Source organism: Leucoraja erinacea, chromosome 13 (assembly GCF_028641065.1).
Source record: "Leucoraja erinacea ecotype New England chromosome 13, Leri_hhj_1, whole genome shotgun sequence".
Lineage (NCBI taxonomy): Eukaryota > Metazoa > Chordata > Chondrichthyes > Rajiformes > Rajidae > Leucoraja > Leucoraja erinaceus.
In genome coordinates this window covers 14,775,601-14,800,988 of record NC_073389.1, presented here as the reverse complement: position 1 = coordinate 14,800,988, position 25,388 = coordinate 14,775,601, and the positions used below count along the sequence as shown (strand labels likewise).

The window sequence follows — 25,388 nt, the reverse complement described above, 5'->3', positions numbered from 1 at the left end:
AGGTATGGGCTGCAGCACAATTAGTGATATTGGGGGTGGGGCAGGATGGTGAATTGAGCTACTGTCAGGCTTTTATGCAGGAAGGAACTGCAGATGCTGGTTTAAACTGAAGATGGACACAAAAAGCTGGAGTAACGTGGGTTGAGATGTCTGAAGAAGGGTCTTGCCCCGAAACGTCACCCATTCCTTCTCTCTAGAGATGCTGCCTGTCCCACTGAGTTACTCCAACTTTTTGTGTCCATCTACTGTCAGGCTTTGGGTTCTATGTTACAATAAATTTGGGTGGTGAAAATCTTGTCTTAATGGCATGCAGAGATTCGTACTCTTCGTTCGTCTGGTGTCAGGGCACACTTTAATCCAGGTTAACGCTGCATCTAATTCTACCCACAGCAGCAATGTGAAATAAAATTGCTTCATTCCAACACTAGCTGCATTATAAATATACTGCAAGGCACGTCATTGAAGCATAGCCAAGCAAACTCCGCTTTATAATTAGCTCTTTACTATTGCTGAATGTCAACCGTTGTTACTTTGATTCAAAACCAAACCTTTTATTCATCAGCTCACTGCGATTTCCAAAAAAAAATTATATATAACACGCCGTTTTCAAGATAATTAAAAAATATGACTTCTGGTTAACATTTGCTACAGCTTTTCCTGTCATTCTCCTCTGTATAGATTGTGGTGAGTTTTGTATTCAGCCCTTGTATATTCTGTACATACAATGATTTTTAAAGAGGTAGACTTTAATTGGTAGTTCCTTCTGCAGTATTTGTATGGGTATCTTATTGCTCATGAAACCATTAAAGAGTTATCAGGTGACAAAGAAATTACAAATAAACTAGGTAAATATCTGTAATTTAGTTGAGTTTAGTTTAGTTTAGAGATACAATGTGGAAACAGGGCCTTTGGTCAACAACGACCATCGATCACACGTGCACTAGCTCTATGTTAACTCTTTTTCGCATCGGACACACTGGGGGAATTTACAGAAGCCAATTAATCTATAAACCTGCGCGTCTTTAGAACAAAGGAGGAAACAGGAGCACCTGGAGAAAGCCCACACAGTCACAGGGAGAACATACAAACTCTGCACAGATAGTATCCATAGTCAGGATCGAACCCGGGTCTCTGGTGCTGGGAGACAGCAGCTCGACCACTGTACCGCCTTAATATACTTGGTCCCTGATATTTAACATGTCAAGCAGCCCTACCCTTGAAGGTACTCACAGTCAAATATCAAATAGGCTTTGAAAGATAGCTGCAACTTAACCAGAGGACTGGGTTATGATTTCCATTCCTCGAACGATTCTGATTTGTTATTGGCTTCAGAATGAGCAGTTTGCTACAGTGGCATAGCTGGGAGAGCTAGGGTTTGATCCTGATCTCGGGTGCTGTCTTATGCGGAGTTTGTACATCATGCCTGTAACTGCGTGGGTTTCCTCCCACATCCCAAAGATATGTGATTTTCTAGGTTAGTTCACCTCTTCACATTGACCCTAGTGTGTAGGTAATGGATGAGAAAATTGGATAACATGGAATGATTGTGAACGGGCGATTGATGGTCGGCATGGGTGCGTCGGCCCAAAGGGCCTGTATCTCAAAACTAAACTAATGAAAATAATTTTCTGGCATGTTTAGTTGGTTCTGAGCAATTATGGACCCAACTAGATAATATTTAATGTGCAGGAAGACCAAGTTTCTTGTGAGATACAGGTGCAGCGAAACAGGGAAAAGAAATAATCGCTCAGTAATTTTCCAAATCCTACATCTAATTGCACATTTGCAGCTGCTGAAATTATTTGCCTGACATATTTTCATTAACGATGAGCACTGATAATCCACCTGATAATATTTCCATGACGTAAACAACACCAGTATATATAAATGTACAAGTTATAAACACTGGCATGCATATTTCAATATAGTTCCAGCTTCAGCGCATATTTCTCATCTTAGAAAGCCTTTGGATGAATGCATGCTCAAAAATAGCAAGCTTTCCAACCGTCTTGTTTAAATTTTGACACCACTGCATTTATATACAGTCGTCTTACAGAATCATGCAAAATAACAACCTCGGATTTAAACTCAGAAATATACTTGCTACATAAAACTCATTTTTTCTTTGTAGATTCACAGAGAACACTGAAGAATGGGTTCTGATGAGTGACAGTGAGTGCAAAGCTGCCTGTAGGCTATTTTCAACAATGTTATGCTGTGCCGCAAATAAATGCAGGATGCTCGCCACAGTGATTTTATGTGGAACACCTGAAGTAATATGCAAAACTATTTCTAACTGATCACATTTGGAGAAGGCATTGCACCCTCCTTTGATGCATTCTCCATAACTATTTTTGCTGCATATTTCCCACTAAAAAATTATCCTCCAGGATTTTTGAGGGATTTATACACATAAAGTGTTATCCTTTAAATTAATATACACGAAGAAATCCAGAAGCACATAAATCACAAATCAAAAATTAAATGTTTCCCAAGGTAACTCTTTTGTTATATCAAGACAATTTCAAAACAGTTGGTTATTTTTGTTTTTTGCACATCATTTTTAGTATTTTCCGAACATGAATGGCTAAGGCATCATGACAAAACAAAGCACACAGTTTACCAAGATGCAATTTCAAGAATGCTTTAGATCTCAATTCAGATAAGGCTAAATCCCATTTAAAACAAACTCCTTGTTCCCTTTGGCAAACCATTCCAATTTACTGTAATGCAGTTACATTAAGAATTGAATCAACGAAAACAAATGCTACTAGAGTTAAGGGCCTGTCCCATGGGCATTATTTGCGCGTAATTTACGCAACATCATTTACACATCACGACGAGCGCATGGCGTGCATTACGAGCACATGGCGTGTGGTGAGATGTGGTGGCGTAGTCAGTGACGCATGGTAGCACGCGGTGCCCCAGGGTTTTAGGATTCTCAAAGTTCTCGCGCGCCACCTGCATGATGCGCAAATGATGCCCAAGTGGGTCAGGTCCTTTAGTATTTTAATCTTGCATGCAGGTACACATTTTGACTTGTCAGTGGCTACAGAAAGGATAAACGCACAAACAGCAGAATCCCACATGGCTTCAGGTACACTTCGACTATCTTCAGACCACAGGAAGCAAATGTTTCCTCAAAATAACATTTTGCCCCAATTCGTATTGTAAAACGCACAAGAGTTCAAGAAACGCAGGAAGAACTTTTAAACCTAACTTGCTCAGAACTCAGAGCGCCAAAAAGAGAATTTCTCCACAAAGTGAAGACCTCCCAAAGATCAACAGAAAACAATGCTGTGTAAAAGACAGTGAGAAAGGAAAAGGAACGAGACAGTGCTGAGTGTAAGGGGGTGGAGGGGTGTTATTCAAAGCAGGGATTGCTTAGTGAGTGTTAGGAGTAGGTGCTTGGTGTAAGAGTAGACAGAGCAGTAGATTACTGGTTGAATACACCAAACAGTGTGAAATATGGGTGAACAGAAAGAGTGGGAGATCACTCAGATGAATTTAGTTTCTCCAACAAAGTCAATGAGGAGGATATTGCTGAGAGATTATTAGACGCGGGAAATCAATGAGGGAGTGTAAATGGTGGGATGTTTAGGTAAATAAACTCAGCTGAAGGTCACATTCAAAATTTGTAAGTTGCCAATTGGAAAATTAAGTGCTAAATTAAACAAATACATGAAACAAATAAATAACTTAAATGGCAATCAAGCAAGGGAGGTGACATATTGCATGGAAACATGGGACACTTTGAAGGATCAAGAGAGAGTTAGATAGAGATCTAGGGGCTAGTGGAATCAAGGGTTATGGGGAGAAGCATTGGCACGGGTTATTGATTGGGGACGATCAGCCATGATCACAATAAATGGCGGTGCTGGCTTGAAGGGCCGAATGGCCTCCTCCTAGACCTATTTTCTATGTTTCTATGTTTCTAAGATAATAGATAATTACCCAGATAGCCGCAACCAGGAGGCAGTAATTTTTCTGTGGTTCAGTAATTCAGACATGATCATTGGTCTGGGATAGGAGAACTACTCTACAGGGGAGGAAAGTTGTGGAATCCTTAACAAAGACATATTACATTAAAAAATAAGGACCAGTGGTAGAGTCTAGGACCAGAGGTCATAGTTTCAGATTTAAAGGACATTCCTTTTGGAAGGAAATGAGGAGGAATTTTTCTAGTCAGAGATTGGTGAATCTGTGGAATTCCTTGCCACAGAAGGATGTGGAGGCCAAGTCAATGTATATGTGCGGGGTGATCAAGAGTTGACATGTACTCGATGGTCCGAAGTGCCTGTTTCTGCCCTGTATCTCTAAAATCTAAAATTCCTGAGGTTCTGAAAGGGCAAAGTGAATGGAAAATTGCAGATGGTCAAGAACAAAGCAGGAAAACTCTTTGTGCTGGTTATAGCTGAGCACCTTAATTAGGCAGAATCCACTTGTTTTGATGAAAGGGAGATTGCATTTGACAAATGTATTGATGGTCTGAGGATATAATAATGGTTCAATATTTCTTTAATGTCACATGTACCCAGGTACAGTGAAATTCTTCTTCTGCATTCAGTGCAGTAAAGTATTACTGTACATAAACAAAACCTTAGATTAAATCCACAGGGTATAAAAATAGTCCAGTGAGACAATATACAAGAGTCGCCAGGTTTTGGCGCCATTTTCAAAGTCCAAGTTGCTTTAAGCTTAGCTAGCTACAAAGGTCCATTATCCCGGTGGTGTTGCCATGACGGCCTGGCCAAGTGAAGTTGCCAGAGTTAAATACCATTTGCCATTCCTTGACCCACCTTCCCAACTGATCTAGATCTTGTTGTTAAGTTAGATATTCTTCCTCGCTGTCTACTATACCACCTATCTTGTCATCTGCAAATTCATTAACAATGTTAACTACATTGTCATCCAAATAGTTAATGTAACAGCAGTGGACCCAGCACTGACCTCTGAGGCACACCACTGGCCTTCAATCAGAAAAACAACCCTTCACAACTACTTTTTGACTCATTCCTCCAAGCCAATTTTGAATCCAATTAGCTAGCTCACCTTGGATTCCATGCGATCTTACCTTCCAGCTTTATCGTCCCACCCCATATTCTCTCTCCTGAAGGCCACGCCCCTTCCGGAGAGACTATAAAACCCAGAAGTATTGAGTGCCTCAGTCACTCTGCAAGATGGGGGAGCGAGACGGTTACGTCTCTCAGTCTGAGCTGTGAACAACACTGAATACATGTCTACTAAACTGTGAGTGGTTTTACTGACCTGTCAGTGCCCTTAATGTGGTTTGAAAATACAGTTTTGAAATGCTAAAACTGTGTTGCCTTTGGTTTCGAAATACTAAAGCGGTGTTGCCTTTGGTTTCGAAATGCTAAAGCTGTCTTGCGTAATTAAAGTTGCCTTGCCTAATTAAAGTTTCCTTGCAGAATTAAAGTTGCCTTGCCGAATTAAAGTTGCCTTGCCGAATTAAAGTTGCCTTGCCGAATTAAAGTTGCCTTGCCTAATTAAAGTTGCTTTGCCTAACTAAAGTTGCCTTGCCTTCTATATAATTAAAAGTCTAATCTTAACCACTTCCTGTTTGCGCTTTATATTGATTTTAGAAAAAATGCTTCCCCGTACGGCTGTGATTTTTGGCCATCTTACTCAGAGTCCTCCTCCGCTCATCAGGTGCCGAGGATTTTTGCCATCAATGAAAAATAAAAAATATTAGTGATTAAAAAATGTTGAGATTCTCTCTCCTGTCAATCATGCCATGCCGCTTCTGGTGGGAGGGAGGGAAGGACCATAAAACCCAGAAGTGTGGGCGTAGCTCAGTCTCTGCAAGATGGAGGAGGGAGAGGTCACGATGGTATGAAACTGCACTAGAATTTGGTGGCCTTGCACCGTGCTTCAAGTGGTAAGAAAATGCACTTGAATTTTGTGGCCTTGCACCCTGCTTGAAATGGAATTTCAAGGAATAGCCGTGAGTCAACTGCCAGCCCACCAGCCGTGAGTGAGCTGCCAGCACAACAGGCTTGAGTGACTGAGCCGCCAGCCCAAGAATCCATTCGGCCCACAATGGCCATACTAGCCCTCTGGAAACCAATCCCTTCAGCCCACAACACCCATACTGGTGGAGAGGTGGAATATTGCGTTGGGGGACCAGCCCTCCCGTGTGATACTGGGACCCAACGGGTCCCACTTATTCTAGCAAGTAATATTTTTCTCACAAAACTGATGACTAAAATCACTCTCATGTTTGCAAGGACTCGTGAAATTAAATCTGGCAGCATCTAAATAGCTTTCCAGTAAACAGCACACAGGCTGGAGAGTCTACTGTCCAAATGGGATTATGATTTCAGCTTTCATAAATCTGGTTTCGAACATTGGGACTTAAATGTCATCTCATGTGGTGGAGGGTGAAGAAATATTATGATATAGGGTCAAATTGTAATCAGCCAGATAGCTGTTAACTGCCCATGCTGGGAAAATAACCTCCTATTTCACTGGATGACAAAAGACATCAACCGAGGATGATTAGAATTTGGCACCAGATTTGACATTATTTTTTGGATAATGCATCCTCCCGGACTTGGATTTCATGGAAGTAAATTGGAATGGCACTTTGGACATGCTTCTAATACAAGGAATTGGGAATGACGTGTTGAGGCTAACTTGTGATAGAAGAAAATGTAATTGTACATTGCCCTTACATTCAACGGAGGTAATGGAGAATGACATATTGACACTAATAATATAAACGAGAATGGCATATTAGAGTGGTATCTAATAAAGTCAATAAAAATGAGATATAGGGGTTTCATTTAATGGAAGTAATCGAAAAAGAACCTTCTCTAATGAAGTCAATGGGAAAGACGCATTGAAAATATTCCTTGAAAGTAAATAGGAGTGACACATTGGTCTTAGAAATAATGGAAGAAAATGAGAATGACAAAATGGACTTGTATCACATGGAGGTAAATGAGAAAGACATGTTAAACCTCCGTGCTGCATGAGAATTATGATTGGATTACACATATATTTATTGAAAGTTGACCGCAGCATTTAGAGCTGCTTACCAGTCTTGGAAAAAAACGAAAGACCATCTCACGTCCTCATTAAAAGAAGAGAGCAAAATGTTCTCAAGCAGATTCGACTAGACTTGCAAGAAAGCTTATTGAATTGTAACTGGTTATTCAGCGTTTAGATTCTCATATCTACATCAGTGAATATTCTCTCCTTCACTGGGTCTTTTTGTCATCATCATTGAATATAGCCAAGAATTTTCAGCATGGCCCATTTGGCATGCAGGCAACAACAATCTCGCGTCAATCTTTGCAACAAGTCTATTCCTTGGAGTGCAGGAGGATGAGGGATGATCTTATAGAGGCGTATAAGATCACGAGAGGAATAGATCAGGTAGATGCAAAGAGTCTCTTGTCCACAGCAGGTGAATTGATGACCAATGACATAGGTTTAAGGTGGTTGAAAAAGTTTAATAGTAATCTGAGGGGTAACTTTTTCACACAAACGGTGGTGGATGTATGGAATAAACTGCAGAGGAGGTAGTTGAGGCAGGGACTATCCCAACATTTAAGAAGCAGTTAGACAGGTAGATGGACAGGACAGGTTTAGAGAAATATGAACCAATCACGGCAGGTGGGACTAGTGTAGCTGGGACATGTTGGCCGGTGTGGGCAAGTTGGGCCGAAGGGCTTGTTTCCACTCTGACTTTGTGACTAAGTCAGCAAAGTGCATAGTAACAAAGCACATGAAAGCACAGGTATGATATGTGAAAGCACAAAGTTTGATTCTTTATTATTTCCACTGGACACAAATGTATTTTGCAATCACATACTCTTGTATTAGATTCAAATCTCATGCGCATATAAAAATGTGTCACTAATTGCATCATAAATTGCCTTAATGTAGTAAACGAAACAGACAAGATAGATTTGTGATTTAATAACTGGTGTTGCAAGCTAAATCAATCAAAAGTTTATTAAATCTGCCCTCAGAACCATTGGATCAAGAAAAACAATAAGCAAAGGTTCCTGTAATATTTCAGAATACCTTTTACTCTTTTTGTCCTGAGGATAGTTTTTATCATGTTGCTGATTAGTTTCCCAATTTGTATTACTTCAGAGATACAGCATGGAAACAGACTCTTCAGCCCACCGAGACCAAACCGCCCATCAATCACCCATTTAAATAGTTTTCCGTAATCTCACTTTCTCTCCACTACCCCACAGTAGTAGTGATTTACAAAGGCCAAATAAGTTCAATTAAGTTACAGGTTTTGTGGATGTGGGAGGAAACTGGAAGACCAGGAGGAAACCCACACGGTCACAGACAGTACTTGCAAACTCCACACAGGCAGCGCCTGAGGTTGGGATCAAACCTGGGTCTCTGGCACTGTGAGCCAGCCGTGCCACCCCGTATTAGATATCCTGTTTCTGTGATATGAACACATCACAAATTATAAGAAGATTGGAAGTGTCATTTTCAGTCTTGAGATCAAAACAACATTTTGGAAAGTGTACAATAGAACCTTGCCTGCAAGCTCCTTTAAGTGCTAAATTTGCTCTCCACATTAAGTGGATCTATCTTATGCGTTGATGAGCAGATCGTGTATGACACCGGTTAACTTTAAAAAAAGCTAAAATGTATTGAACAAAATGTTGCAGTTATATAAAACATTGGTGAGGCCGCATTTAGTGTACTGTGATCAGTTCTGGGCACCATGTTACAGGAAAGATGTTGTCACATTGGAAAGGGAACAGAGAAGATTGATGAGGATATTGCTAGGAGTCGAGGGTCTGAGCTATTGGGAGAGGTTGAGCAGGCTGCGACTCTATTCCTTGGAGTGCAGGAGGATGATCTGATCTGAGAGAGGTGTATAAAACTTTATTTATCCCAGGAGGGAAATTGGTCTGCCAACAGTCATAAAAACAAACAAAATACGTGGAATAAGAAATTAAAGCGATGAGTGGAAACTCCAGGATTGGCGATGTGCAAAGATTGGGGGGGGGGGGGAGGAAGTCAGTCTCTGTCTACCCATGACAGAAGGGGGAGGAGTTGTACAGTTTGATAACCACAGTGAATAAGGATCTCCTGTGGCATTCTGTCCTACATCTTGGTGGAACCAGTCTGTTGCTGAAGGTACTCCTCAGGTTGACTATAGTGTGTCATGGAGGAGGTGTATTGTCCAGGAGGCTCTGCAGTTTGAAGAGCATCCTCCCCTCCTAGACCACCTGCCATGAATCCAACTCCGCTACCAGGATGGAGCCAGCCTTCCTAATGAATTTCTTGGTCCTATTGGTGTCTGCAGCCTTTGTCCTGCTGTCTCAGCACACGGCAGCAAAGAAGATAGTTGAAGGTGAAGGGAGAAAGAAGGATTCTGAGGAGGTAATTATTTCACACAAAGGATGGAGGGTGTATGGAACGAGCTGCCAGAGGAGGTAGTTGAGGCAGAGACTATTGCACCATTTAAGAAACAATTAGATAGAAACATGGATAGGACAGAGGGATATGGGCCAAACGCAACCAGGTGGGACGAGCGTAGATGGACCATGTTGGTCGGTGTCGGCAAGTTGGGTCAAAGGCCTGTTTCCATGCTGTATGACTGACTCTAAAATAGTTTGAATAAATAAATCTAATATTTTAAGCCAAGTAATTACAAATTATGTCATAAATTGCAAAATACAAAGAGTTTTTGAATTTTAAATTATTTTTGAATTTCTATAGCTTATATTCTGAACCGTTCTGTCAACTTTAAATGAGTTTCCTCTATTTCAGGCATAAACTTGTCATGAAGAAATCTTTGTCAAATTTTTATTTAAATGGAACCCCCATCCATCCTTCTCAGTGCCCCACCTCACCACCAAACTTTACTGTATTCCCCCAAAATCCGCAAAGATTTTGAACGTCTAATTAAACACAGAAACATTCACTGCAATGAGAAATGTAATCAATCATGGATTAATTCAGCCTTTAATTACTCACCAATTTCAATGCGCTTTTTTAAATATGCTGATGTACTACAACGGGATTAGAACCAACCAACATTCCACCTTGTTGAACCTCATCATAATAAACGTGCATTGATTACGTAAACTAGTCAATGTGCATCAGAAGAGATGGTCTTCTATCAAAATGATGCATAAAATAGGATAAAAGTTCATTCTCAGTTGAATAGATTGGCATGTACTATGGATAATTAATGTACCCCTTTGAGATCTCTCTGACAGGGGACCATGATCGGAAACAAGAAACATTTTCATCTTATAATTGTCTTTCAAAGATAAGTCTCCGTTTGAGATGACTAAGCACAATATATTAACTTAATATTTTACAAAATTATCTTGTAAGATCTTTCTTTATTCTCAAAAAAGTATTTAATTGCCTTGTACAAGTAATCTGAAATGATCTTAAAGGGAGAAGCAACTTGATCAAAACGGAATTGTTAAGGTGGTCAGTTTTACACATGGATCAGATACTGCTGCATTGCATTCCATGACCTCGCCAGTATAAACACCTTGAGCACATTCTGCTTGAAACCAGAACACAAATCCACACTGCACTGTCTAGCATCACTGGTTTTCAATGGCATTGAGCCATGACTTTACACATGAGGGGGAAAAGTACCTCTTTTTGGCCTCAGTGCGATACTCCTGGATTCAGGGTCACCTCCTGCTGTCGTTCCAATTATAACCTGCAACTTCTGTTTATCTTCATTATAGTTTCTTCACCAGAAAATGAACTTGTATCGAAGCAAAACCCCAAAACATCACCCATTCCTTCTCTTCAGAGATGCTGCTTGTCCCACTGAGTTACTCCAGCATTTTGTGTATATCTTCAGTTTAAACACGCACCTGCAGTTCCTTCCTACACACCTCTACAACCCTAACAGGATTGAATTAATGAGACAATCACACACTCAGTTTGAAAGGAAAATGGCACAAACTCAGCAAAGTCAAGACATTTAACATCAAAATGGCCATGACAGATCCAAAACAGATTATCGTTCGAAGGTTCACAGGTACTAAACTTGAAATACATAATATTCCCGGAAGGTTTTAACATTTAAAATTGATCTTTGAAAGAAAATAGAAAAGCTGTATTTGCATACTATAAAGTCTCAGAAATACATCAAAAACTGCAACATGTTCACCACTTTTGTCGATGTCACTAAAGCTTTTGAGGCTGTTTGTGATGAGGCCCTTTGGAAGATCATGGCAAAGTACTGTTGCCTGAAAAAGTTTGTCACAATTGTCTAATTGGTGCTGTAATGTCCTCAGTAATGAATGTTGGAGAGTCATCAAACCCATTTCTTAACCGATAGTGTTAAAGATGTCCATCTGTTTGCCCCCATAGTGCTTGGTATAATGTTCTCCACAACACTGCCTACCCTGATAAAGAAGATCGAATCACCCAAATTTACAGGACTAACGGTTCACTTTATAACCTCAGGAGACTCTTAGCTTCAACCAAACTAAGGAAAACATTCTTACTTTCTTTGCTGATGACTGTGCACTCAATGTAAACTCAAAAACGGATACGCAGGAAAGCGTGGACACATTTGTCAGTGTCTGTGACCACATTGGCCTCACAATAAGCACACAACAAAGAGAAATCATGCACCGACCTGCTCCAAACACTCCGTACACCGAATCTAACATGCTCGTGAATGATCAGAGGCTTTCAATTTTGGGCAACTTCACATGCCATCGAAACACTGTCTAAAGGTCAGTCAACATTAATAGCAAAGTCAACAACAGGAGAGCAAAGCCAGCTCTGCTTTGGGAAGGCTGGGAAGTGAAATGAGGAAAAAAAAGAGGAATCAGCCTGTAGACCAAGCTGAAAGTGGATTGTGCTGTTGTCATTCCCATTTTACTCTGTGCTTGTCTGCCATGCCAGACAGCTTTACCACTTCCAAACGGCTGTCTGCGCGGAATACTTCATATCGGCACAGTGGTGCAGCAGTAGAGTTGCTGCCTTACATCGCTTGCAGCACCAGTCCCGACTGCAAGTGCTGTTTGTACGGAGTTTGTACGTTCTCCCCGTGACCACGTGGGTTTTCTCCAAGATCTTCGGTTTCCTCCCACACTCCAAAGACGTACAGGTTTGTCGGTTAATTGGCTGGAGTTTGTGTACTTGGTATAAATGTAAATTGCACCTAGTATGTGTAGGATAGTGTTAATGTTCGGGGATCGTTGGTCGGTGCGGACTCGGTGGGCCCAAAGGCCTGTTTCCGCGATGTATCCCTAAACAAAACTAAAAAACTAAACTAAATCAAGTGAGAAGGCAGGATTCCAGGCACACAGAATCTGTCCCAAACAAACCCTTCCCAGCATCTACAAATTGTTGAAAGAATCACAGATCAGGCGAGCAGGAATTGTCCAAAGAATCCCAACGTAGTCACATCATCAAGTGTCCACTGAGGGCAAACTATCACGTGGTGGACAGAAACAGAGAGTCAAAGACCTGGGGAATCCCTGAAGAGTATCAACATGGATCATCCTGTTTGGCACACCTGCAAAAAGCAGTGCTCACATATGAGGAGACTAGAACAGAGGAAGCAAAGAGGAAAAGAGAATCTTGAAAATCAGGAACCATTGATGCTGCAGTGTCCCCACCACCTTTGTCACCTGTGTGGACATCACATTTGACCACTAGTTGATCTAACCAGCACCTCTGTGCACAGTACAACACTATACACTCAATGTCAATGTCTGACAAGAATGAATGATGAACAATAACAACACCAAGGGTAATTCAGTTACAAAATAACATGCCAGTTGCCTTTGGAAAGTGGGAGGAATTTGAATGTGGGAGGAAGTTGGGGGAGGATCTAAACCTGGATTAACCCATGAGATCAAGGGGAGAATGTACAAACTCCATGCAGCCAAAAGGTTGAACCTGGATCTGTTGTCAGGATTGAACCTGGGTCTCTGGCACTGTGTCCAGAAATAGGGGTCACAGTTTAAAGATAAGAGGGAAGTCTTTTAGATGAGAAAATCATTTTTTAAACAGAGTGGTGAATCTGTGGAATTCTCTGCCACAGAACGTAGTTGAGGCCAGTTCATCGGCTATATTTAAGAGGGAGTTAGATGTGACCCTTGTGGCTAAAGGGATCAGGGGGTATGGAGAGAAGGCAGGGATGGGATACTGCCTTCTGGATGATCAGCCATGATCATATTGAATGGCGGTGCGGGCTCGAAGGGCCGAATGGCCTACTCCTGCACCTATTTTCTATGTTTCTATGTAATGGCAGCACCTCTACCACTGTGCCACTGTGCCACCCTCCAGAGGAAGAAGGGTTCCGAACCAAAATGCCACATTTATTTTTTTTGGAAGGAAGACTGGAGTTGTACGGCAGCAGCGTTGGCTAATGTCCTGAGAGGATACTCTGAGAGAAAAGTGGAAATGTATTGTTATTGATCAATATTCCAGGTTTCCTTATGGCTATTTGGTTAACAATGACAAGATAACAGCAACACACAGACCCAAAACCCTGTTGATGTCCTTTTCATTCTTTTATCTTCAGATGGTATGAAACAGCGTACCAAACTGCACAAATCATTACTTCATGTATACAACAGATACATGTAGTTTAGGATTCCCATTTCTGTTTCTACATTCCCCTATTCTTCCCTTTTCCCTAACTCTGTGACTTCCTTTGACTTCAAAGCCTTCCACAATCTCTGCAGTTCCCCAGTTCTAGTTAATGACAAGCCTTTTATTTTAAACATTCGCGGACAGCTGCTTTCTCAAATGCCTCGATAAACACAAAATGCTGGAGTAACTCAGTGGGTCAGGCAGCATCTCTAGAGAAAAAGTCTGCAGACTGGAGAGTCTAAAGAAAGGTCGCAATCCGTAACATTACCTTCAATATTCTTTTCTCCAGAGATGCTGCCTGACTGGCTGCGTTACTCCAACATTTTGTGTCTGACTTCAGTGTAAACCAGCATCTGCAGTTCCTTCATACACAGAATGGTTCTGACCCAAACCACCACCTATTCCTAGTTTTAGAGATACAGTGTAGAAACAGGCCCTTCGGCCTCCCGAGTCCACGCCGACCAGCGATCCCCGCACACTAACACAATCGTACACACACACACACAGGGGACAAATAACAATTATACAAACCAATTAATCTACAAACCTGTACATCTTTGGAGTGTGGGAGGAAACCGGAGATCCCGGAGAAAACCCACGCAGGTCATGAGAAGAATATATGAACACTGTACAGACAACACCCATAGTAAGGATCGAAGCTGCTCTCTGGCACATTAAGGCAGCAATTCTACTGCTGCATCACACTCCAGAGGAAGAAGGGTTCTGACCCGGAACGCCACTTATTCCTTTCGTCCAGACCCTGCTTGACTTAAGCCCCTGTCCCACTTGGACGATATATGCAAACCTTTTTTTACTCGTGGACATTTTTATCAGGTTGGGAAAATGCCGTGACCTACTTGAGGTCACGAGTACGCGGATGCCACTCTCGAGCATGAGGAGAGTTATGAAGACCTCCCACGACCTCCTACGACCTCGTGGCAACCATGCTGCGAGTATGAGTCAAGGGCAAACTCGGCACATGTCTTGGCTTCTCAACTGCCTCGCCTTTAATCTCCGTGATCACACATTTTCATTATTCTTGTCTCATCTCTTTAATCTCAGGTCTTTCTTAAAACCTCCATATTTAGCCAAGCTTTTGATCATCAACCTATAACTCCTTGTGCGATATTGTGTGATAATACTCCTCAGCAAGTTGCTTGGGTTGATTTTTACTTAGTTAAATGTGCTAAATGAATGCTACAATGAGAGTACCCATGTACTGGACCTACATTCCTAACACTCCTCCAAACAACTCCTTCAATTAAGGTCTCGACTTGAAATATGTGCAACAAAACAGATTTACGCAGCAGTTCCTGGTTGAATGTACAGTATTGCAATGCTGAAAAATCATCTTTCTTTACAATAATAATGGTATTTCGAAGATAGCACTCTCATAAAAAACATGCAATACTATTTAAAACTAATGAGATTAATATGATCAGTTTATTTCTCAAGATTTTTTAGTTTCCTCGATGATTTAATTAATATTGTCTTTAGTTTTACTTTTATGTGTTCTATAATCAATTATTCCTCAATTTTAACTCACTTTACACCCAAAATAACTTATTTTGCATTCTACCCTGATACATGAATGGCTCAGGTCACCATTCTTCCCCTGAGAATGCCAATTTAACCCAAACTGGCACAAATTAAACAGGTGCACAGTCGGACAGTGATGAAGTTACTGGGCAATCCATGAGGCTGGAATATTGATCAAATGACAAGCTCAAGTCCAACCATGGCAGCCAAGGAATTTAAAGTCAGTTAATCGAATAAGTTTGAAAATAATAACGCTCCTTGGGGAAATAAAACCTGGTGCATTAGCTCAATCTTATTGAGGTCCAAATCCGATTTAGACTCTTAATAGTCATTAAAATTACTTTGCATGTCAGTCAATTTGAAAGTTTTTCTAAGGCCAACGCATTGGGGTTGAAGTTGTCTTGCTTCAACTCCAGTTCTGTGGTCTCTGAGATGGTTGACGAGGCTGCTTTATATCCCACAGACGCTGCCACGGGTGGGGTAAAAGGGGCTGGATGCGGTGCTTGGGCGGATGTACTCTTCCCAGTGTTTTATGTCGGGCTTCCATGTGCGCTCAGTGACAAGATCCTCAATGCAATTTTGGGTGTTCCTTGACCACTTTGGACAGTCATGTGCCAGGGATGAGTCATTGAGGACACTGGACCCTTCACCTCAACGAGGTTGTGTGTGTTCACGTCTCTCTGTCTCAGTGTGTGAGAGAGACTGAGTGTGTGTGTGTGAGAGAGACTGACTGAGACCAGGTGAGTGTGTGTGAGACCAGGTGAGTGTGTGCGAGACCAGGTGAGTGTGTGTGAGACCAGGTGAGTGTGTGTGAGAGACCAGACAAGCGTGTGAGAGAGACCGAGTGTATGAGAGTAAGTGTGTGAGAGAAACTGAGTGTAACCGAGTGAGTGTGTGAAAGTGTGAGAGACTGAGTGAGCATGAGACTGAGTGCATGAGAGAGACTGTGTGTGAGAGAGACCAGGTGCGTGTGTGAGAGTGAGTGCGTGTGTGTGTGAGAGAAACTGACTGTAAAAGGGACTGTGAGAGAGAGAGTAAGTGTGTGTGTGAGTGTGTGAGTGAGCGAGGCTGTGTGCGAGAGTGAGCAAATATGTAAGAGTGTATGCAGTTGTGTGCTTCATGGCCCCTTTCTATTCTGTTGGCATTTTCAGGGTGCTCTCCGGTGGATAGTTCAGGTGTCCCTCTGAATCAGGTAGGCCCTCATCAGTGCTTGCAAATCATCAATAATTTTCCAGTTGCTAACGGGCAAAGGATCCCGTGTATTTGCTTGGGTTTGTGTAGCAGTTTAGGGAAGATGACTGAATTGATAAAAGACAAAATTACTCCTGTGATTTTTCAAATTGCTTCCCTGAATGCCAAAAGAATTGGGTCCACGCCTTCACAATGCCCCCCTTCCCAGCGGGGAGCGGTGGTGAGCCGCGAGGCGGGATATGAGTAGCGGCAGTCCGAGGCCTGCGGAGGGATTCCGCTGAGACGGCCCCTGCTCACACCCGAGGACTGAAAAACTGGAGAGGAGGATGGAGGGAGAGGGCGAGGGCGGTCACTAGAGCAAGGACCGTAAAGAGTGTGAACTGTGGTCTTACCATGAGAGAGACTGAGTGAGCGTGATGGAGACTGAGTGAGACTCAAGGGCTCTGGGGCACGAAGGCTGAAGGAGGCCGGGCAAGGAGAGGGATGATGGTTCGCTGGACGATCCGGATGGAGGCGACTGTTGGAGGCCCTGCAGCAGCCTGGAGCTCGTCTGGATCAGGCATCGTTCCAGTAGATCGAGTGTCTGGACTGGACTTTGGAAATGGCGCTAAAACCTGGCAAATTCTTCCCTGCGGTCTCAGTGAACTATTTCTATGCACGTTGTATTAATCGGGGATTGTGCTTAGATATGGCTGTACTTTACTAAACAACATGCAAAAACAGAATTTCCCTGTATGTATGTACATGTGCCACTATAGAACCATCGACATTGACCAATGTGCTCATCTTAATCAATCCGTATTCCAATGATGCTGGCCCTCAGAATGAGCTGGACATTGCATATTGTTCCTGTTTATTGAAAATACCATCCTGAGCCTTCTGGCAAAGAGTTAGCATTTTTCCCCTTTGGTAAGCCACAGCAATATCAGTTATATGCTGCAAAAGATTAATTTCAACCTTGACAATTCAGGTAACTTATGTAAAATCCTTGAAATTCTACAAGAATGATCCATTATCCGATTAACAAAATAAACTAAAGAACTGTTTTTTGTTTACCAGCGTCTGCAGCTCCTTTCCAAACAAAAGCTATTGATGTAGCTGAATATGAAGACAATACCTCTTAATCTCTGTTGATAATTTAACATGGTGCCTTTTTCAGAGCACTTTACAGTGGAACATTTTCCTAGATTCTTTACAAAGCCAAAAATAGGTTTTAAAATTTAATCTGTTCTCTTGAGTAATGCTGCAAGACACAATGTGTTTATGAAGAACAATCAAAAGTATCTAAGTACGTACACCAGACACATATCATTTCACTAAATCACATTTCTTTGCATTTCCATCAGTATTATTGAGTGGAGTTGTAGCAGCTTGATCTTGTCAAAAAATATCTGAGCTGTTTGCCATCAGACAAGTGTCACTTCAGTTTCACGCTTATAGCTGATGCTTGACTGATTGTGATCCCACGAAAGACATCAAGGCATACACGAATTGATGCATACTATTTAGTTTTCTTCTTTAGTTTTGTTTAGTTTAGAGATACAGTGTGGAAACAGGCCCTTTGGCCCACTGGGTCTGCGTGGATTCGATGGGACGAAGGGCCTGTTTCCACTCTGTATCTCTAGAACTATTATATGCAGTAGAAATGGAAAGTGACATTTCATAAAGGAAATAAGCCAGATTAATTGGTTTGATATCAATGTATAAATTGTGCAGGTTGGTGTTAATGTGCGGGGATCGCTGGTCAGAGCAAACTCGATGGGCTGAATGACCTGCATCTCTAAACTAAACTAAACTGAAGAAAAGATAGACGCAGAATGATGGAGTAACTCAGCGGGACAGGCAGCATCTCTGGAGAGAAGGAATAGGTGACGTCACCCATTCCTTCTCTCCAGAGATACTGCCTGTCCTGCTGAGTTACTCCAGCATTTTGTGTCTATCTTCGATTTAAACCAGCATCTGCAGTTCTTTCCTAAACTAAAGAGAAGCCTTAAATGTGCAAATTGACAAAATGGTTCATGTTTTTAAATTCAGCCTCCGAGATTGCTTTGTTAAATTGATGTGCCTCTCATGTCCTATATAAGCACGGGCATCCATTGCTGCTGGTAGTGTTCCTTCAAAAAAAAGAAAATGCACCCAGCAGCTATAAAAAGATGAAGATTAGCCTGCAATCTTCCTCAACCAACCCGAAAGAAACACGCCAATGCATAATGCATTGTCAGTCTAAATATTTCATGGAAAATGTGCAATCTATTCCACTAAAGGAAAACTCAAAAATCCAAAAGGAAAATGAAGTAATGTCCACACTAAGACAAAACTTGTCTGACAAATTGTGAATACATGAAAATAAAACAACATATTAACGACATGAGTGAAAAACATGCAACAGTTTCTTCCCAGCTGTTATCAGGCAACTGAATCAGTCTACCACAACCAGAGAACAGTGCTGAACTCCCATCTACTTCTTTGATGTCCCTCGGACTATCCTTGATCAGACTTCGCTGGCTTTACCTTGCACTAAATGTAATTCCCTTATCATGTATCTATACACTGTGAAAAGACTCATTCATTCTCACATATGCTCAGAGCACATCAGGGGGGCAAAGAAGCAATATAGGGTTCAGGAATGTCCAAACATGTGGTTCATGTAGGAACGCACTGCAGATGCTGGTTCTACACCGAAGATAGACGCAAAATGTGGAAGTAACTCCGCGGGACAGGCAGCATCTCTGGAGAGAAGGAATGGGTGCCTGTCCCATTGAGTTATTCCCACAGTTTGCGTCTACCTTCCATAGTTGTGGTTCACTTGTCGCTGGTGCTACTTTTAGCAAAAAGCCACATTTGCAGTTCTCTGCTCTGTCTGTTAGTCACAGCTGGTAGCAACGGCACGCCACTCACGGAAGGAGCAATAAAACTGATAACCAATCAATAAAGACACCAAGAAAATGGTTACTACCAAGAAAATGGGTGGGGGCACATTGATTGTGGCAGGAAAGATGCGAGGGGTGGGGAATGGCTGGGCAAAAGGAGGTCTGGGAGAGACTCTTGGGTGGGCAGCATCCTGAAATTTACCTTATTTTGCAGGTGCTTTTAGCATCTTGCAGCACTCACAATGCCTAGAGCTAAATTTGTGTTGTCAACCCTCAGGCTGATACATCGGTAACTTAACTGAGTGACTACTGAGTTAGTGATGCATTCCGAACCTAGATCTTCTGCACTGATTAGAGCACAGACACCATTGACAGCCATTTTGTTGACCCATCTGACCTTTCAGTCCTATTTGGGTTGAAATCCAGGAGCATGTTGAATCTCTTGACCTCTCCCTTTCATGTGCCTCGCCCATTTCTTCCACAATCTCCCACCCTCCCCACTCACTTTGCTCCTTTCTCCCCCTTTGTAAACTCATCTCCCATTCATAAATCCCTTGTTTTCTTGTATCCCATCCTCTTCTTCCTGGATACTTCCTCTAGCTTTATATGTCATTCCTCTTCTCTCCTTATCTGACACCCTTTTGCTCCCTTTTCACCACTAGCTTTCCTCACTTACTCAAACTGTTTATCAATCAGTGTGTTTATCTCCCTCACTTGTATCCACCTATCACTTGCTGGGTTTTGACCCGCCTCCACCTCTCGTTTCCAGTTTTCTCCTACAATCAATCTGATGAAGTGTCCTAAACGCGAAACGTCACCAGTCTATTTCCTCCACACATGCTGCCTAACTCGCTGAGTTTCTCCAGCACTTTGTGTCCAGGGGCACATCTAATTATCGTGCATGTTGGAATTAACTACAAAGGTAAGCACTATACAGTTGCTTTATTTCTGATCTTACAAATAACAATCTATAGATCATTGAGACACTGGGAACACGAGACTGAAGTCTAGACTAGACAGTAATAATTACTGGAGAGTAATAGACAGTAATAATTACTGGAGACTGATAGAAAAAGAAACATGATAGAACATGGAAGACTTGGTATTGATGCTTATAAATCTTTATTATAATTGTATCCTAAATAAAAGAACATTAAAGACACTGAGAGGCTGATTAGATTCTCCGCAGTATTTTCATTTGCTGCTACATCTGTTCTAAGCACGGTGTGAAACATTCCCCTAATTATCTGCACTTATATGCAAAATTCTTTTGGTCAAATATCATAATTTATAAAAAGTCTCAATGAAAACAACGTGACAAAAAATGCCGAAGATAGACACAAAATGCTGGAGTAACCCAGCGGGACGGGCAGCATCTCTGGCAAGAGCCCATTCCTTCTCTCCAGAGATGCTGCCTGACCCGCTGAGTTACTCCAACATTTGTGTTTATCTTCGGTGTAAACCAGCATCTGCAGTTCCTGCCTACACATGATTAAAAAAATACAATGGATCAATACAAATCTGCCGTTAACCTGCAGGAGAAGACAGAGAAATGTCTTTGCTTGTTTCCAGTGGCCAATTATACACTGGATCATCAAACAGACATCTTGCAGGGAATATCCGTACTCTTTTCCTGATTAGCTGCCAATCCTCATTCAAAAATTGGAGGAAGACAGAGGGCAAAACGGTACGTGCCAGTTAGCTCACTGTCTGTCTTAGGGGAAACTTCGGAAGCTAATATTAAAAACAAGCAAAGGCATTTAGAAAGATCCAAGGCAGTTGAGGAAAGTCAACACAATTTGTTAAGGAAATCATGCTTGATTCGGAGTAATTGGTTGGAGTCATGTTGACCTCTACGGTGAAAACGTTGGAGGTTGAGGACAGAGAGGCCTCATTGCGGTTGTATGATGTTGGAGTGGCCATGCCTGGAATATTCTGTTTGAATCCCTAGGATATACTATAGGATATAGTAGTAGTGGAGGCAGTCCAAAAAAGATTAACCAGGCCAAATCTTGAGGAGAGGATTTTGTCCTGCCAAAACAGTTTGTCTCTGTTTTCCTTGGAGCTCAGAAGAGTGAGGAGTGACCTTATTTAAACGTAAGGGGGTTGACAGGGAAAGATGTTGACATGTTTTCACAAGTGGCAGAGTCAAGGACAAGTCCACTTAGCTGCAAAATAAGGAGCAAGTCATATAAAGTGTGTTGAAATGTCTACTCTCACTGGTTAACGCTCCTGTAAATGAAACTCATGTGCGGTAGTTGCTATTGGTGGTGAAACAGATAGAAGATTATCTGGCTGACAAAAAATAGAGAGCTCGCATAACTGAGCCTGTTCCATGCTCTCCAGAGATGTTGCCTTGCCCGCTGAGTTACACCAGCACTTTGTGTCCTTTTGTGTAAACCAGCATTTGCAGTTCATTGTTTCTAGATGATGGATGGAGCCAAGCAGGAAAGAACAAAAAGGAAATCAAAAGAAATCAAATGAGCAAGATGCAATGAGTGGTCTGCCTCAAGCAATGAGCCTCAACCTTTTACAATTTATATTAAGGGACTTGGAATAACACCAAATGCACAGTTGCTGATTATTTCTGATACTAAAATGAATCAAAATGGAAGTTTTTAATCCAGTTTAGGTGCCATAAGGAGGCGACAAGTGAATTATGTGAGTGGGCAAAGATGTGGCAAATGGAATACATTATGGGCAATCTTGGCAAGTGACAATAAATGTAAATAGTGTGAGGTCAAAGATGAAGGGAGAACTGGTGTTATCGTGTTTGATTCACAAATTATTATTACGCAGGCATCAAAATAATTTGAAAAGCTCATAGAATGTTAATGTTGACACAAGGACCTTGGGATGCTGGAATCTTGAGCATAAATTAAGTGCTGGAGGGATTAGGAGGGTCAGGTAATATCTGTGGAGGGAAGGGATAGGTGACATTTCAAGTTGAGACCCTTTTTCTAACTGTTAATGTTTATTGCTTGGAGACTGAACAGGAAAAGAGGGAGGTTTTAGCCCTTTGGGGCATTGGCAAAAACACTTCTGGAGAAATGGGCACAGAGTTGATCTCCTTATTTAAGTCACTGGAAACAATCTGGAGAACATTTACACTGGATTAAAAACTAACAAGGAGCAGTGTGTCAAATAAGCAAAGATTGGATGGGCTTGGGTTGCTTCCACAGTAATGTAGGGATAGTGAGACAACTCTATTGAAACATACAGGATCTTGAGTGACAAACAATCTGCTGGAGGAACTCAGAGGCTTGAGCAGCGTCTGTAGGTGGAAAGAAATGCTGGGTGTTCGGGTCATCACCCTGCATCAGGATGGAGGGTAGAGAGATGAGATGGCCAGCGTAACATGGGAGGTGGTGACAATTGTGAGACAGAAGTGAGAGATAATGGGTGGACCTGGGTAGAGTGAAGGATGCCAGGCATATGGAGCCTGATTGGAGAGGAGGACGGGTGATGTTGGGAGGCAGAGCCAGGTAGATGATGGATAAAAAAGGACGCAAGTTACTCCTTCACCCGTCTTCAGACCAATAGATGAGGTTTCCGGCCAGGACCTTTCTTCAGAAGGGTTCCATCTGAAGAAGGGTCACGATTTGAAAGGCCACCTATCTGTGTTCTCCAGAGCCTGTTCCGATGAGTTACACCAGCACTTTGTGTCCTTTTGTGGAAACTAGCATCGGCAGTTTATTCGTTTCTCGTTGATGGATGGAGACAAGCCGGAGAGAACAAAAGAGAAATTGAAAGAGAAAGGTGGCAGATGAAGGGGGTGAGGGGGTGGTGGGAGAGGTTGAAGGTGGAGACAGTTGTTGTTTGGTGAAAAGCGGAATCTCGAAAGCTCCCACACTAAACCTAATAAGTAAGAAGTAAGAAAGGTGGTAATTGGGATCATTAGGGAAGAGGTGAATGGCTGATGGAATCAGAACCAGCGAGGGAGAGGGGTTGGGGCGTGCTTGTGGCTTAAGTGTGAGTGTAATGTAGGTGGATGGAAACAGAAGCAGGAAGGAGATAAAACTGGGTGATGGAAGGTAAGAGGAGGGTAATGGGGAAAGGGGACAATAACAGGGAGGACCAGGGGAGGATCAGAAGGAGAAAGAGGGTGGGGGACAAAACATACTGGAGAGAAAAGCTGTGTTAGAAGGAATTGCAGGTACTGGTTTAAAGAAGATAGACACACAAAGCTGGAGTAACTCAGTAGGACAGGCAACATCTCTGGAGAAACGAAATGGGTGATGTTTCGGGTCAAGACCCTTCAGAATCGTTAGGGATAAGGGAAACAAGAGATATAGACGGTGATGTGGAGAGATAAAGAACAATGAATGGAAGATATGCAAAAAAGTAACGATGATAAATGAAACAGGCCATTGTGAGCTGTTTGTAGGGTGAAAATTAGAAGCTAGTGCGACTTGGGTGGAGGAGGGATAGAGAGAGAGGGAATGCCGGGGCTACCTGAAGTGAGAGAAATCAATATTCATACAACTGGGCTGTAAGCGGCCCAAGCAAAATATGAGATGCTGTTCCTCCAATTTGCATTTAGCCTCACTCTGACAATGGAGGAGCAGAGGACAGAAAGGTCTGTGCAGGAATGGGAAGGAGAATTAAAGTGTCCAGTAACCGGGAGATCAGGTTGGTCCACGCGGGCTGAGCGAAGGTGTTCCGCAAAATGATCGCCCAGTCTACGTTACTAAAATGTTACCTAACATTGAATCATTTTATGTTTATACCATTGAGTTGTGCACTACTCAGGTGGAATAAGGTGATCATTGGTGCTAGGAGCAGAATTAGGCCCCATCAGGTCCACTCCAACATTCAATCATGACTGTTCTTTCTCTTCCTTCTAACCCATTCTCCTGCCTTCTCCCCATAACCTTTGACACCTGTACTAATTAAGAATCTATTCATCTCTACCTTAAAAATATTAATTGACTTGGCCTCCACAGCTGTCCGTGGCAAAGAAATCCACAGGTTCACCACCCTCTGATGAAACAAATTCCTCCTCATCTCCTTCTTAAAGGGATGTCCTTTAATTCCGAGCCTGTGGAATACGAGGTTGACACCTCAAATGTGGTCGAGCATCAGAGCTAGGCTATCTCGTACCGTAAATGAATAGCGTAACTTGGATAAAGGAGTGATTAGTCACGGCACATTAGGAACAGTTGTACAGAAGGAAAACTGTGAGATTACCTTCTCTTTCTCTCATCCACCTGTCTGCAGATTTCCTGCCAACGCCTGTTTAGCTTGCTCAGTTTCTCCTTGAGGATGAAACCGTCAGCTGCTGATGACTGCCCAATAATCTCCTCTCCCGTCACATTCAAACCAGCGACTGCAGCCTGCTGGCTTCCAATTCCATCCTGTAGATCCTGCAGGCACAAAAGCAAAGGGAAATAAGTTGCCCAACTGTAAACCACCACAAATAAGCTTGCGATCCACTCACAAAGCACGACCATGGCAGAATTATACTCGGTATTTCAGAAAGAAGTTAAAAAAAAAATGAACAGGGAGAAATACACAAAGAAAAAAACTTCTGCCCTGATGTCGTACATCACATGATACAGTCTCTTTCTGTAACACTTCAGATTTTGGAGAGAACCATAACCATGAGAAAGAGGGGAAGCTTCAAAAAGGGATCCTTGGGATCCTTACGTATTAACATTAAGTATTATTTTTCATTTAGATGACATTTACAGTGCAGTTTTGGAAAGATATACGAATCAAATACAATATTATTTTTAAAAAGTATGGGCAGTCCCTGATAATTCATGTAATTTGCAATGAATGAATAAGATCCAAAACAATATTTTGGATGAATTATTTGCCTGAAATACTAAATAGGTTAGCTATAAACAAGAGGTTCAGTTTCCAAATATTATTTGTCACCCTGATGTATTTACAACTAATTACACCACATAACCAGAACAGACAATCAATTCCAAGCTCCATCATGGGCAGAGATAGAGTCAGGGAGTCGTACCGTGGGAAAACAGGCCCTTCGAGCCAACTTGCCCACACCAGCCAAAGATCACAAGGTAGATGAAGAAAAAGATTCAAAGTTGTGTTTAAAGCCTGGAAAGAATGCAACATCCCTTCAGCTCCTCTCGTCCTTGGAGAGCGAGATTTTTGGATGGTTTAGGCAAACATGATTTCATGCATGGGGAGCCGGCAGAAGCACTGTCAGAAGAG

General features: G+C 42.1%; 1 protein-coding gene across 12 annotated transcripts in view; it reads right to left on the bottom strand.

Annotated features, from left to right (window-relative positions):
- The window catches only part of dmd (dystrophin), a 1,582,845-nt gene that overhangs the window by 464,476 nt on the left and 1,092,981 nt on the right, over window positions 1-25,388 (bottom strand). For all 12 annotated transcript variants that reach the window (XM_055644518.1, XM_055644513.1, XM_055644515.1 and 9 more), the window contains one exon: window positions 24,393-24,568. In XM_055644518.1, the coding sequence (XP_055500493.1) occupies window positions 24,393-24,568 (176 nt within the window). The remainder of the gene's footprint in view (window positions 1-24,392; window positions 24,569-25,388) is intronic.